Source organism: Podarcis muralis, chromosome 8, assembly GCF_964188315.1.
Source record: "Podarcis muralis chromosome 8, rPodMur119.hap1.1, whole genome shotgun sequence".
In the NCBI taxonomy this organism is placed as follows: Eukaryota; Metazoa; Chordata; class Lepidosauria; order Squamata; family Lacertidae; genus Podarcis; species Podarcis muralis.
In genome coordinates, this window is record NC_135662.1 from 55604291 (window position 1) to 55617264 (window position 12974).

The window sequence follows — 12974 nt, forward strand, 5'->3', positions numbered from 1 at the left end:
TTTAAGAATTAGTATTGGTTACAAAACACAAGATGGACAAAGTGTAATATGTACAGGTGCTGAAGTAAACAAAGTGAACAATGTGCAGTTTTTAAAAATCAGAATTAAGTTAATATCTGTGGGTACAATCTTGATACCACAACTTAGCCCATTGATTTCACTGGGTTTTTGTATGCCTCATTCCACAAAGGATCAGGCAGTTAAGAATCCCTCACCACAATAAAACATAATAAACATGCAGATATTTCTACAAATTTAGCTTATTTTTGATAGTATAGTAATTAGCATTCTGTTGCATATTTAGGGTCTTGAGAACAGGATACAAGTAAAGAGTTGCAAGTACACTTTCCTGTTTAGATTGTTCACTGTGTCTGCAGTTGTTTATTATATTTTATGTAACTTCTGAAGTCACTGTGATTATACAAAAATAAATAAGAGGATTGCAACCTATGTAACCTCAAAAGTTTGTTACAAATTAAAGGGGAAAGAATAAAGGTTAGCTTGTATTTTTAATATATGCTGTTGAGAGCTTTAGGCAATGAAAGAATTTATTTTCAAATTATGCATATTTTTTACAATAACAAAACTAGAAAAAACATACAAAACTTTGCAAATGGTAATCAACATTTTTGAGCAGCTGTAAAATAAGCAATCAGACCAAGTAGCATAGTTTCATTAAAAAAAGTTTTTTTTTATTTTGCAGATGGTGTTCTAACACTCAATACAGAGAACAATAATTATACCCAGCAAGTACCAAACATCCGTAAGTGTGAGATCTGCTTTCTGTCTTTTTCGAAAGACACACAATTCCAGCGCCATATGAGGGATCATGAGCAAAATGACAAGGTGAGTATCTCAATAAATCTGAGTAGCTCTTGTGACAAAATGACTGATGTGGAATAGGTGTACAAATCTCCATTTAATTTCCTCATGAATCAAATTCCAGGATTCTTTGTAAACCTAATTTTGAGGAAGCTTAATAACATGGAGCCTTCCTACCTCTTGTCATATGCATATCCAGGAAGATATAAGATATATCACATTTTGAAAGACTCTATTCTTGTTTCCAGCTTAGGAAGAAATGGCTGTATTTGGGGCATAACAGCTTACTCGAGCCACTGAATATATAAATCTATTAATAATCTAGGAAACAACAATTAAAAATTTAAGCTTTATCAAGATTCTGCTCTGTTTTGTAATGCCACTGTTTTAGGCAATACAAAAGATCTTAATATATTTAAAATTCTGTTGCACAAATTAAAAATCTACGATCATAAGGGAAGAAGTAAATGAACAGTCATTTTCCAGTGAAATGTTTCAGGTTTGCTTTCCTCTCTTAAAGCTGAAATGTGTAAAGCTCAGTTATCACTCCAAAAGTGCATTGTGTGGGGAAAGTTTTAAGGTGTGTTGGCATAAAGATGGTTTTATAAAGATAGTAAATAAATGCTGTAATAAGGCGTGGAAAAGGAAAGGAAGGCCATTGCAGAGATTTGAAGTTTTACTGTTTTGGCAACTGGCACCATTTCATTTGGCCTTCGTTACTTACTTAAGGAGTTTATATACTAAACCAGTGATGTTTTCATGGCGGTTTACAATCATAATGATGTGACTTCTGTCTCTTATATTTTCTCGTCAATGGAATTATGAAGCTTAAATATTGCCTTGATTTTGTTTTCCACAAACAGCCTCATCGATGTGACCAGTGTCCGATGTCGTTTAATGTTGAGTTCAACCTTACACTGCATAAATGTACCCACAATGGAGACGATCCTACTTGTCCTGTGTGCAACAAAAAATTCTCTAGAGTGGCTAGTCTTAAAGCTCATATTATGCTTCATGAAAAGGAAGAGGTGACTATTATCTTCATTTTTGAAGCACATACAGAATACAAAGATGTGGAGGGGAGTAGGGAACTTTTTTTGACTTTCAAATGGTGTCATGCTTAATAAATTCCACCAAGGATTTCTTGATGTATGTGTGACCCTGATCCCAGATTGTTATAGTCAGTTTTACTACCAGCAAAGGATTGAAAATGCTTAAAGTGATGAAATGTTATTATAAAGTAATGTATTTTTATGCTGTTTTAGAAAAGAATCAAACCAGTTTACTATCTTTGCAGAATCTTATATGTTCAGAGTGTGGAGATGAGTTTACTTTGCAGAGCCAGCTGGCCTTACACATGGAAGAACACCGTCAAGAATTGTCTGGAAGCAAATCCCATATCTGTAAAACCTGTAAGAAAGAGGTTGAAACATCTTCCCAACTAAAGGAGCACATGAAAACTCATTACAAAATAAGGTGAGAATAGCTAAATGACTAAACAACAAGTAGGTTAAAAGCCCAGTAACTTCTCTGGCTGACCCATCATGCTTGCCTTCCTTAGAAACTCTAGGATGAACACCCATAAGCAAAAGTAGGCCAACCAGATTTCACGCTGATATCTTAACTCGGCTAGCTATTACCATGAAACATCATCCTTATGCCTAGGTGAAGTTCCACGTGAAGCACAACAGTAAAGCTGACAGGGTTTTGTTATGCATCCTTCCTTAGTTAATTCAAGTGACTTTTCGTATTGTTGCTTAAACTCTGCTAAACATGTCAGGAATATTTTATTTCACGCAGATAATTCAGGTATTTTGATTGGCAAGAATACTGTGGAGGAAGATAAATGAGCAAAAGTAAAAATTATGTAGGAAAGCAGAACATCAATCAGTAACAGGGAGCTGTTTATAACTAATACTCTGACTTAATTTTAGATGTTAAGCTGCTTTAGTGCTGCCCACTCAATCCCACTGTGGAAATTCTGTACATACAATTCTGCTGTGCCTAAGGTGTAGGATTATGAAGGAGTGTGTGTACGTGTACTTTTGAAACAAGGAAGTACACATGTATACTGTGCACATGACCTATTTGACATCATATTCCATGTGTGAGATGGCAAGCACCCTTCTGAAGTTTTTATAAGCACTTGTATTCATTGTATTTGGACGCGGGTGGCGCTGTGGGTTAAACCACAGAGCCTAGGGCTTGCTGATCAGAAGGTCGGTGGTTCGAATCCCTGCGACTGGGTGAGCTCCCGTTGCTCGGTCCCTGCTCCTGCCAACCTAGCAGTTCGAAAGCACGTCAAAGTGCAAGTAGATAAATAGGTACCGCTCCAACGAGAAGGTAAACGGCGTTTCCGTGCGCTGCTCTGGTTCGCCAGAAGCGGCTTAGTCATGCTGGCCACATGACCCGGAAGCTGTATGCCGGCTCCCTCGGTCAATAAAGCGAGATGAGCACCGCAACCCCAGAGTCGGTCACAACTGGACCTAATGGTCAGGGGTCCCTTTACCTTTACCTTTATTCATTGTATTTATTTATTTCATAAAATTTATACACCTCTTGATTGTAAAAAAATCTCAAAGCAGTTCACAGAAGATAAAATAGTAATACCAAGAAAAAAAACAGCACCAAACTTTTAAAACAAAGAAAAGTTAAAATACTAAAACAGATTAAAATAACCTCGGCTTTCTAAGCATGTGGGTGGACTTGCCTAAACAAGAATGTGTTTAGCTGTCACTGAAAAAAGTACAGTGAAAGTCCCTGCATGATCTCAATAGGCAAGAGTTCCAAAGTTTAGGCGCTGCCACAGGAAATGATCGAGTCCATACAAATGCGGAACAGGTATGATGTGGCTTCTGTAATAGTGCCAGTGCTGCCAGTTGTAGATAGGGCACATGTGGGGTAAGGCAATCTCATAGGTAAATTGCTCCCAAGTTGTTTATTTAAAAGTTCACGGCTTCATTAATCAGGAGATAGCTGCAGTGTGTTTGACAGTAATCATCAAGTGCCTACTGGGTTTCTTTTGTTGTCTGTGTTTGATACGGATTCAGCTTGGAAAGTTTGTAATGAAACCATGATTATGGTTTGCCCTGCACAGTCATACCTCGGGTTGAATGCGCTTTGGGTTGAGCGCATTCGAGTTGCGCTCCGTAGCAACCCGGAAGTAACGAAGTGTGTTACTTCTGCGTTTCACCGCATGCACAGACGCTCAAAATGACGTTATGCGCAGAAGCAGCAAAAAGCAACGCGCGCAGACGTGCCATCACTAGTTACGTTTGCTTCTAGATGCGAACGGGGCTCCGGAACGTATCCCATTCATATCTAGAGGTACCACTGTATTGTTACCGGTAAAGCATCTACAATACTGTATACCTGGCCTTCACTTCTAATTCCAATTCTCTGTAGAACCAGAATTAGTTGGAATAATGATGGTAATCTGTTTACCTTTCAAATGAGGTGCTAACATTGCAATTGAATTCACCATAATATTTAACTGCTTAATATATGTCTACAGGGTATCAAACAGCAGGTCATACAACAGAAATATTGACAGAAGTGGGTTTACATATTCATGTCCACACTGTGGAAAGACTTTCCAGAAACCAAGTCAGTTAACACGGCATGTTCGAATACACACAGGTAAGGTGAATAAACCTACAGAGATACGTATTTGAAAATGTGTATAGACTTCAGATAACCTAATGAACACACACTGCTAGCTTTTGCTTCCCTATATAAACTTTTTAGTTAAATAGGAGAATTGAATTCCTTACAACTGTTGGTGCTAATTCAGCTGAGTTGGGAGGTTCAGAACATAGCTCAAGCTATGCCAGCTTAACTCTCTCATCTTCGGCTCAGCTGGGATCCAGTGGACTGAGCCCTAGCCGGGCAGATCTTAAGCTGGTGTAAGCCCTAAAAAAGGGATGTGATGGGACCTGAATTATGCTGGATGTTAAGCAGGTTCAGCTCAGTCACATGACTTGGCAACCTGGTGTAAGTTAAAAAGGGTGGCGTTAACTCAAGCACTATTTTGAAGGCTTGCTTTCTCGCTACCAGGGATAAGGTGGCTCAATTGTCCGGTGGATCATTACACTGGTTTAACTTACACTGGCTTGTTTTATGGCAGCTTTTAGTGTATAGGATTGCTCCCCCAGTGTGAAATGGGACTTGGGAGCATAAATTGCTATATGGATATACAAATTATATAAATGGGGTCTGCTTGTAGTAGGTGCCAGTTTTCGTTGAAGTTTTATTTGGAAAGGGAGCAATGCACAGAATATTAGATGTTCAAGGTTCAGTGTTGTCCTGTGCTGTGTGTACAGCCTGTACAACCTGGGCCAGGTGAACTGACTCAAATACATCAATTTGCTTGTGTCAAGTTTTACTGAAATAACCTTGCAGTTTCACACTCATGTCATTGAATGGAATAATGAACAGCTGTTTCTGGGTGAACAGCTTGCTCCTGTCTCCAAGTTTTGTTGACCTTTTAACTTAAATTTTCATCCTCTTTCCCTTGGCATTTATTCTCTCAAGCTGGCTTCTGATGCATATTGGCAGGCAAGCTTAATGCAATCATTTTAGACCGTATGGCGTGTATATATTGAAATTCTGTGTGGATAAGCTTTAATTAGTATTCTGATATTTGGTATGACCCTAACTATCAAACATTTTGCCCATTAATGTGTATTAAATAATTTTAATGAAAGTAAATTTAATTCTCAGAAATGCGGAATAATAGTTTTAGAAGGACCCCCTTGTTATATGTGAAATGTAGAAAATGGCCACAAGAGGTCAGCCTTGGCCCTAGTTTAAGAATTAACTATTTCAGTCCCTCCACTACCACCCCATGAAATATCTTCGATTTTCAGGACTTAAGTATATATTGAGGAGTTAGATGTTTAAATCAATGTAAGAGAGATGCAAGCTCCTACAGCTCACTTTAGATTGGCTTGAAAATGACCCCAGGTATTTTGTTGGTTATGGCTTTTCAAAGCAGTCCCTATGCAAATAGTTGGCAATAGTCTTCTCCATCAATTAGCAGACGTTTGGTTTGGTTCCCAAATCTCATACTGCATATTTGCCTCCACAAAGCACAAGAAAGTACAGCACCTGAGAGAAATACATCAGCCCTCAAAAGTCACAAAAAACAGGCAAAGCCCTCCCAGCATTAAAAAGCCCCACCCAAGTGACAAATAGGCAAGACCCCTGTTGTCTACCCTAAGAGTCACAGACAAGCAAAACTTGCTGATCCACACCAAAGTCCACACTAACAGAAGAAAAACCCAAATGCCTCTCAAAAAGCTACAAACTAATATCGTCCTTTAAGAAACAAGCAAAACATCTCCTCAAAAGGCAAAAACCACATTCACCTCCCCAAATCATCCCTGCTCACCAAAAAAACAAGCAGGCAACCCTCCTCCCACCAAACGGGCAGAACATCCTTTCAATTCCCCAAACTTATGAAGTAGCAATGGGGTCACTCCAGCTGCCCTGCTCTCTTCCTTTGTTTGCTGAGAGGAGTATCTCTGGGACCAAATGGAGCCTTGATATATGCTCAGTTTGTTTATTTGCCTTGAAGAGTTCCATTTTTATTCATTTAAGTACTTGGTAAAATTATGGAAATGTAATCAAGTATTTCTTAGTTGTGGTTTAATAGAAGCATGAGCCCCTCATTTACTCGGTTCTCCACAGGATTGTGAGTTATGTGATTGACCCTTTCCATCCTCATGATCTTGTTACAGCCCTGCTCCATACACAGTCCAGCTACAGCCAATCTGTGTGCATTGAGTAGTGGAGCTTCAGGCTGTACTGGATGGAGTGTATGGAGGACTTCCCATTGCTACTTCAAGCCCAGGTTTACAGTAGCACGGTGTGTGCATATGCAGATTCTGAAAGCTGATATAAGTGTGTCTTGGAAGTCTCCAGGACTGTTCATCCAGAAAAAGTTGGTGGGGCCATTCTCTAAATAAGTACTTTTTATTGATGGGCTAATAAGTATACAAAGCAATATGATACTTATTTATGTATAGTTGAGAAGGAGGATCAGACAAAAAATTACAATGTTTAGGGGGCTATTTTATTTACGAATGTTTGCTAGAGGGGAAAAATACGGGTTTCCAGTAGAGTACTGTAATCATTGCTCTGTTTTACTGTACTGTTTTACACCAAATGCATTTAGAAATTGTTACCAATGAAAACTCATATTTCTGTTTTATGTGTGTGTATAAATATAATTTTATTTTTGTTAGGTGAAAGGCCATTTAAATGTAGTGAATGTGGAAAAGCATTTAATCAGAAGGGGGCATTGCAAACCCATATGATTAAACACACCGGTGAAAAACCCCATGCCTGTGCCTTTTGTCCTGCAGCCTTTTCTCAGAAAGGCAATCTTCAATCACATATTCAGAGAGTTCATTCAGAGGTAAATAGCACAGCTCATTTCTGTTATTGGCTACACACTTTAAATGGCAACAGGTCCTGAATTAACATCTTCATCTATATTCAATGCCTGCAATTTCTGAAACATTCATTTTATGGTCTAATACTAGATGGAAGAAAAACATTTGGTTTCTTTTGTTTTCGATGCATCTATAGATTTCCATGGAATTGTAGTAGATAATTTTCAGTCACATTTTTGACTTCTTTCATGAAAAGTTCTTGCTTTCTGGGGAAGGGAGGAAATCCCCCCCCCCTTACATTGTTTTTACACCTGCCCCTTCCCCCTTTTGCCCCTTCAGTGCAGCCACTAACAGCTATCATTACTTGCCCCCTTGTCTGTTAGATTCCATATTGTCTTCACAGTCACCCTATTTTCATCAACCTCTTCCAGACAGGAGAGGAGAAGGACTTGCTCTGCCTGATTGCTGAGCAGCCTACTAAGGGGTATCATCGTTAGAAATATTGATGGATTATAATAGTGAAGTAGCAGTGATAATGGCAGAGTTCAGAAAGGATAAGATGAGGAGGTGTTCCATTGAAAGGGGATGGAGATTTAAGCGTGAAAGGTGTACAAAGGGCAGAGGCAGTATGAGTTCCAAAAAAACCATCTGTGAAATGTCACTGGTAGTAGTGCTTGATATCAGCTGTAGTAGAAAAATTTATATAGTTCCTTCTGGAGCACACAAAAGCAGTTGTTCACTAAACTAATACTCCCCTGGTAAAGAGCTATTTTAGGGCAAAAGTAGAGATGCTAGCAATGTTTTTCATTCTTGGCCTGAATATAAGCTTGAGAAGTTTGAAGTTTTTATCTCAAAGAAGAGCTGAGCATTGCAAGGTTCCCAAATCATTCTCCTTAGACTAAAGGCCAAGTTAGAAAGAATTCCTTACTTACATAGTCACACCTGAACCCTTCTCCACTTTGAAATTTAAACAATACTTTACTGTCCAGGAGAGCAGGGTTGGAGCACTCTAGAACAGGAGTGAGAAAGTGGAAGATCAGATCTTTTCCCTCTCTCCCTCTCCCATGAAGTAGGTTTCCCGTGGTCCTTCAGAATGTGGTTCTGACTTCAGTAGTTGTATTGGCCTTGGAAAGAAGCTGAGCTGTTTCCAGTTGTGGGAGTTAAGTAATTGAGTTTACTTTCTGAGCCACTCTGACACAAGCTGGATGGAAGTCTCTCATCACTATTCAAACTTAATAGGTTTTATAGAATGTTGAATCATCTTTTTTGTCCTATTTTGATTTGAGCTGCCATCTTCTTTGTGCTACACTTCCCTGCTCCTACCTCCCGGGTGGCTCCATCTCTAATCTGACACTTTCCTGCTTATATTTTATGGTGTCCCCCCCTCCCCAATTTTAATCACAGCATTTATATGAGGTACTAATTAATTTATTTAGTTTCAGCTACCAATCAAGCAAGCCCATTGACATTGTTATTCATGGTTCAATGTGTTTTCCATTTTTGGGGTGGAAGATAGTGTTCATTTGGTGAGTGGGAATAATTATGATATGCACAATGCTTAATAATATGGCTGGGCTTTTTCAGATCTTTAATGCCTTTAGTTCATCTGTAATGCAAATTTCACTGCTCTGTTAGCTGGGGAATAAAACAGTGCTAAGGAGATACTGGCTATAGTTTGTTGTGGTTGTAATTGCAAAGTTTTAAGACTGATCATTTCTCTCCTCTTTTGTTCCTAAAGGTGAAGAATGGCCCTACATATAACTGTACAGAATGTAGTTGTATCTTCAAAAGTTTAGGCAGCTTAAATACTCATATCAGCAAGATGCATATGAGTAGCACACAGAATACAACGAGTTCTACTACAGAAACATCTCCCTTGACAACGGTAACCTTTACATTCTCATCTCTTTTGGTAAAGGGAAGCAGACTCCCAATGTCTTTGCTCTTTGAGATAAATATTCTGTTTGTGTATGTGTGAGATATGTCATCACACTTCCTTTAGGTGAGGCAAAATCCAGCAAGAATTCTTTCCTTTAGGTCCCTCTGAAATTAATGGTTTCGCAACACCACAGTCCTCTTGGGCAATGCCTATTCATTTCAGTGAGGCGTGCCTACAGAATTGCCAAGTGAACTGTGCCATTGCCTTAATTTTTCTTTTTTTAAACAGGCGAGTGATAGATTCTTGACAAGTAATTCATTAATTCATTGCCTGGTGTCCATGTATTGGGGATGTGCACTTTTGATCATTTAATCTTGCCTTGTAAAGCTTGCTTCCCCTTCCTCTAGATTCATCTGTGTATAGAAGATCCAGTACCTTAAGCTTTGTGCATCTGATGAAGTAGGCTCTTGACTGTGAAAGCTCACAGTGTTAGCCTTTAGGGAGCTGCAGGAGTCGTTGTCATTTTGATACAACAGATTTAACACAGTTACTTTTTTAAAACAACTTCAGTATTTTTATTTTTTTTAAAGGACTCTTTTGACTTTCAGGTATTGCTGTTTTTCATTATTGGAGAAATGCTGGTTTTGTTTGGACCTCACCCTAAACCATATTTAAAATTAAACTATGGTTTAAACATGAACAAGTAGCATACTGGAGCATGCTGCTCAGTTGTCACCTCTGTGGTCCTCTGCTACTCCCTTTTGTGTGCCAAGGAAAGAACAGACTGGAGGTTGGCTTCATGATGTACAAACATATCACTTGTGGCTTGTTTCTTGCAAACAAACTAAGTGGTAAGCCCCAAACAAACTGGTTTCTGCTTGTGGTTTGGTTTAGTGAGAAGCAAATCATGAGCATTGTTTCTTATATAACACAAAGCCAGGCGGTGTTTTGTTTCCCCTACCTTCCGGTGTGCTAAAGGAAGAAACAGTGGAGGAGTACAGTGGGGGCTTTTGAGTACCATGCATTATCATGCTGCTTGTTCATGTTAAATCATAGCTGTATTTCAATACAGTGCTCAGAGTATTGTGTTAAAGTCACACATTGCCTTTCTCTTTAATATTCATGTCAGATGCAGAATATTTCTTCCTTTCTAGATAAAATGCACTTAGGGAGAAATCCTGTGCACTAAAAGCTGACCCAAAACCAAGCCAGTGCAAAGTTACACCAGATCCAAACCCCGTTCAGCAGCGGGGCTACTGCTTTGGCTGTACTGAAGCCTGGCAGAGGGAAATCAATCCTTTAAACTAGTGTTCCATGCTGGTTTGCCAGGTCATGTGACTGAGCTGAATGGGTTTAGGATTAAGCCTAACCCTTCTCTCTGGTCCTGCCCTGCCACATCCCTTTTAGGGCCTGGTTGAGTCTGAGATCTGTTGTATCTTAAGCTGGTCATTGTAGTGGATATTGCAATAAACTGTCCCCTTAAGGAAACAAATTTAAAGAAAAAAACATTGTGAATTCAAAAATTTAACAAAAACAATTTTATGCAGTAATGTCCTTGTGGCTAAAATAAAAGGAAACAGCTAAGTGTATACTTTAATTTGATTAGCCATTATCTTGCTTGAGTTTTAATAGATTAGGTACCGGCAGTTGCCCTTATTCATTTAAGTGCCACTTATATCCAGTAATCAGGTATACACTAAAGAGGAAAATCAGGGTTTTGTATCTTAATTGCTAGAAAAATAATACAGCTGAAGTAGCTGTGCAAATTAAAAAATGTGATCTAAGAATATGCTTTTCTGTATAATTGAATACTTTTTTTAAAAAAAAAGCATTATACTGTTTTGCTTGATCTTAATTGGCAGTGGCAGTATAACCTTTTAGATTTGCATATTTTATTTTTCTACAGTTAATGCTTCTATTCTTTTTTCATAGGATTCTGTGGCTCAGCCTCTGACTTTAGCAACAGTTAATTTGCTACAGCCTGTTGATAATAAATGGAAGAATGTGAGTATTCTAATTCTTAGCTTAATTGTGTTGCATTGTTATGGTAAAACATATCTTGCAAAATTTTCCACATCTTTGGATTGTGCTACAAAGTTTATTACATCTCCGTAAAACAGTTCAAAGATGTTGCAAGCTACTTTAGAGACTTCAAAGAACTTTATGCTGTGCGTTTCCACCTTAGGACCCTATTTTAATCATTTGTAAGGGTAATTTTTGTGCAGCTTGCAAGAATGGGGGATGATAATTCAGTGGGAAAAGAATGTCGTGATCCTGTTGCCAGGGTTCACAGAGGGTGCACTTGCATGGTGCATGTAGTCACACAATGAGGGCAATTCTCTCATGGAATGGGGCTGAAGCCAAACCTAAATAGGTGGCTAATGCTGTCAGAGTCAGTATTGTATGCCGTTTTTTATTTATTTACTTTCAAATGTCTATACCACACTTCCATAATGATATAGCAAGGTGGCGTACAACATATAAACAAGGCTATAATAACATCAGTAAATACTTGTCGGTAAAGAAAGAAAGAAAGAAATGTTGCAAAGTTCTGTCTAAACATTATAGCTTTTGAAAGATATCTTAATGAAGACATAACGTCTGCTGAACCTCTACTGGCAAGGAGCCTCACAGAACAGGGCCTGCCACCAAAGGCTCAGATCCTGGAAAAGGCTCACAGAACCTCAGGAATGTTGGGTGTGTGCATTGTGGTGGAATAAGAGGTTGATGCTCATGTAAAGTAGCTAAGATTGTATAAGCACATTTCTGGAATGGGGCTAGTGTGCTTGATGTGAAAGTAGAAAAGCATTGCTATTGCTAGCTTTTTAATACTTATTGACAGGGTGGATTAGATTTAAATCAAATTGATTTAAATCACAGTTTAAATTACTAGTCAGTAGGACTTGATTTAATTTTTTTTTTTTTTACAGAAAGACTCATTCTTGCTGATATAATCTTAATATTTACAACCAGAGGAAGGTTTCATTTTTGTAATAATAAATTTTCAGAGTAGTTTTTACATTTATATCAAAAATTACTGATTTGGTTATACTGTTAGAAATACATAGATAATTATGAAATTATTGTGAGGTTTAATAAGTTAACGTTATATTTGGACAACTTTTCTGCTGTACTTTATTGGAAGGAGAAAAATAATCATTTCCTTAATTACAATTTAAACAATTTATTTAAGTAAAGCAATAACATTGTAGCATATATATCCATGTTTGTTAACTGATGTGGTTAAACGTTTTTTGTTTTTTAAAAAAACAGACTGAGTTTTAGCACACATGAAAAACTTAAAACAAAACCCTTATTTCCAGATGAATAGCCTTTGGACTATAATGTAACTTAAATAGAAAACTATCTTTAGAAAGATTTTTCCTCCCAACACATTTTATTTTAAAAATCTGATTTTTTTTTTTAAATCATTGATTTTAATCCACCCTGCTTATTGATAAAAATTTAATAAATAGATGTTCAAAATAGATGTATCTGTCCTCTTTGAAAGTCTTGAACTTTTGTTTGTGTGCCCCCCCTTACAGAAGGATAATTTTATAATTTAAATTACACCTGTAAATTGATATCTTATTGCCTCTTTCGTAGTTATTTTATTTTATATATTTCTATGTTTTGCACTTTTTCTGCAAATATTTAACCAGTTGGCAGATAAATTGGTTCTTAAAGGGGAAGAGCATGCTAATATGAATGCACAACAGAAATGAATGCTGGATGTTACTGCTGCAGTACCTTGGAAATTCTTGGCTTGCAAGTTCTGTTTCATACTTTCTCATTATTCCAAATATTGTGTGGTTAGAAATGAACTGGTCTTTCAGACTTGACGTTTACATAGGGTAATAAATTAAGGCTCATTA

General features: G+C 37.7%; 1 protein-coding gene across 5 annotated transcripts in view; it reads left to right on the plus strand.

Annotated features, from left to right (window-relative positions):
- The window catches only part of ZNF236 (zinc finger protein 236), a 45341-nt gene that overhangs the window by 2902 nt on the left and 29465 nt on the right, over window positions 1-12974 (plus strand). For all 5 annotated transcript variants that reach the window (XM_028737489.2, XM_028737491.2, XM_077933207.1 and 2 more), the window contains exons 2-8: window positions 704-846; window positions 1686-1850; window positions 2120-2298; window positions 4337-4461; window positions 7071-7243; window positions 8959-9105; window positions 11032-11103. In XM_028737489.2, the coding sequence (XP_028593322.2) occupies window positions 704-846; window positions 1686-1850; window positions 2120-2298; window positions 4337-4461; window positions 7071-7243; window positions 8959-9105; window positions 11032-11103 (1004 nt within the window). The remainder of the gene's footprint in view (window positions 1-703; window positions 847-1685; window positions 1851-2119; window positions 2299-4336; window positions 4462-7070; window positions 7244-8958; window positions 9106-11031; window positions 11104-12974) is intronic.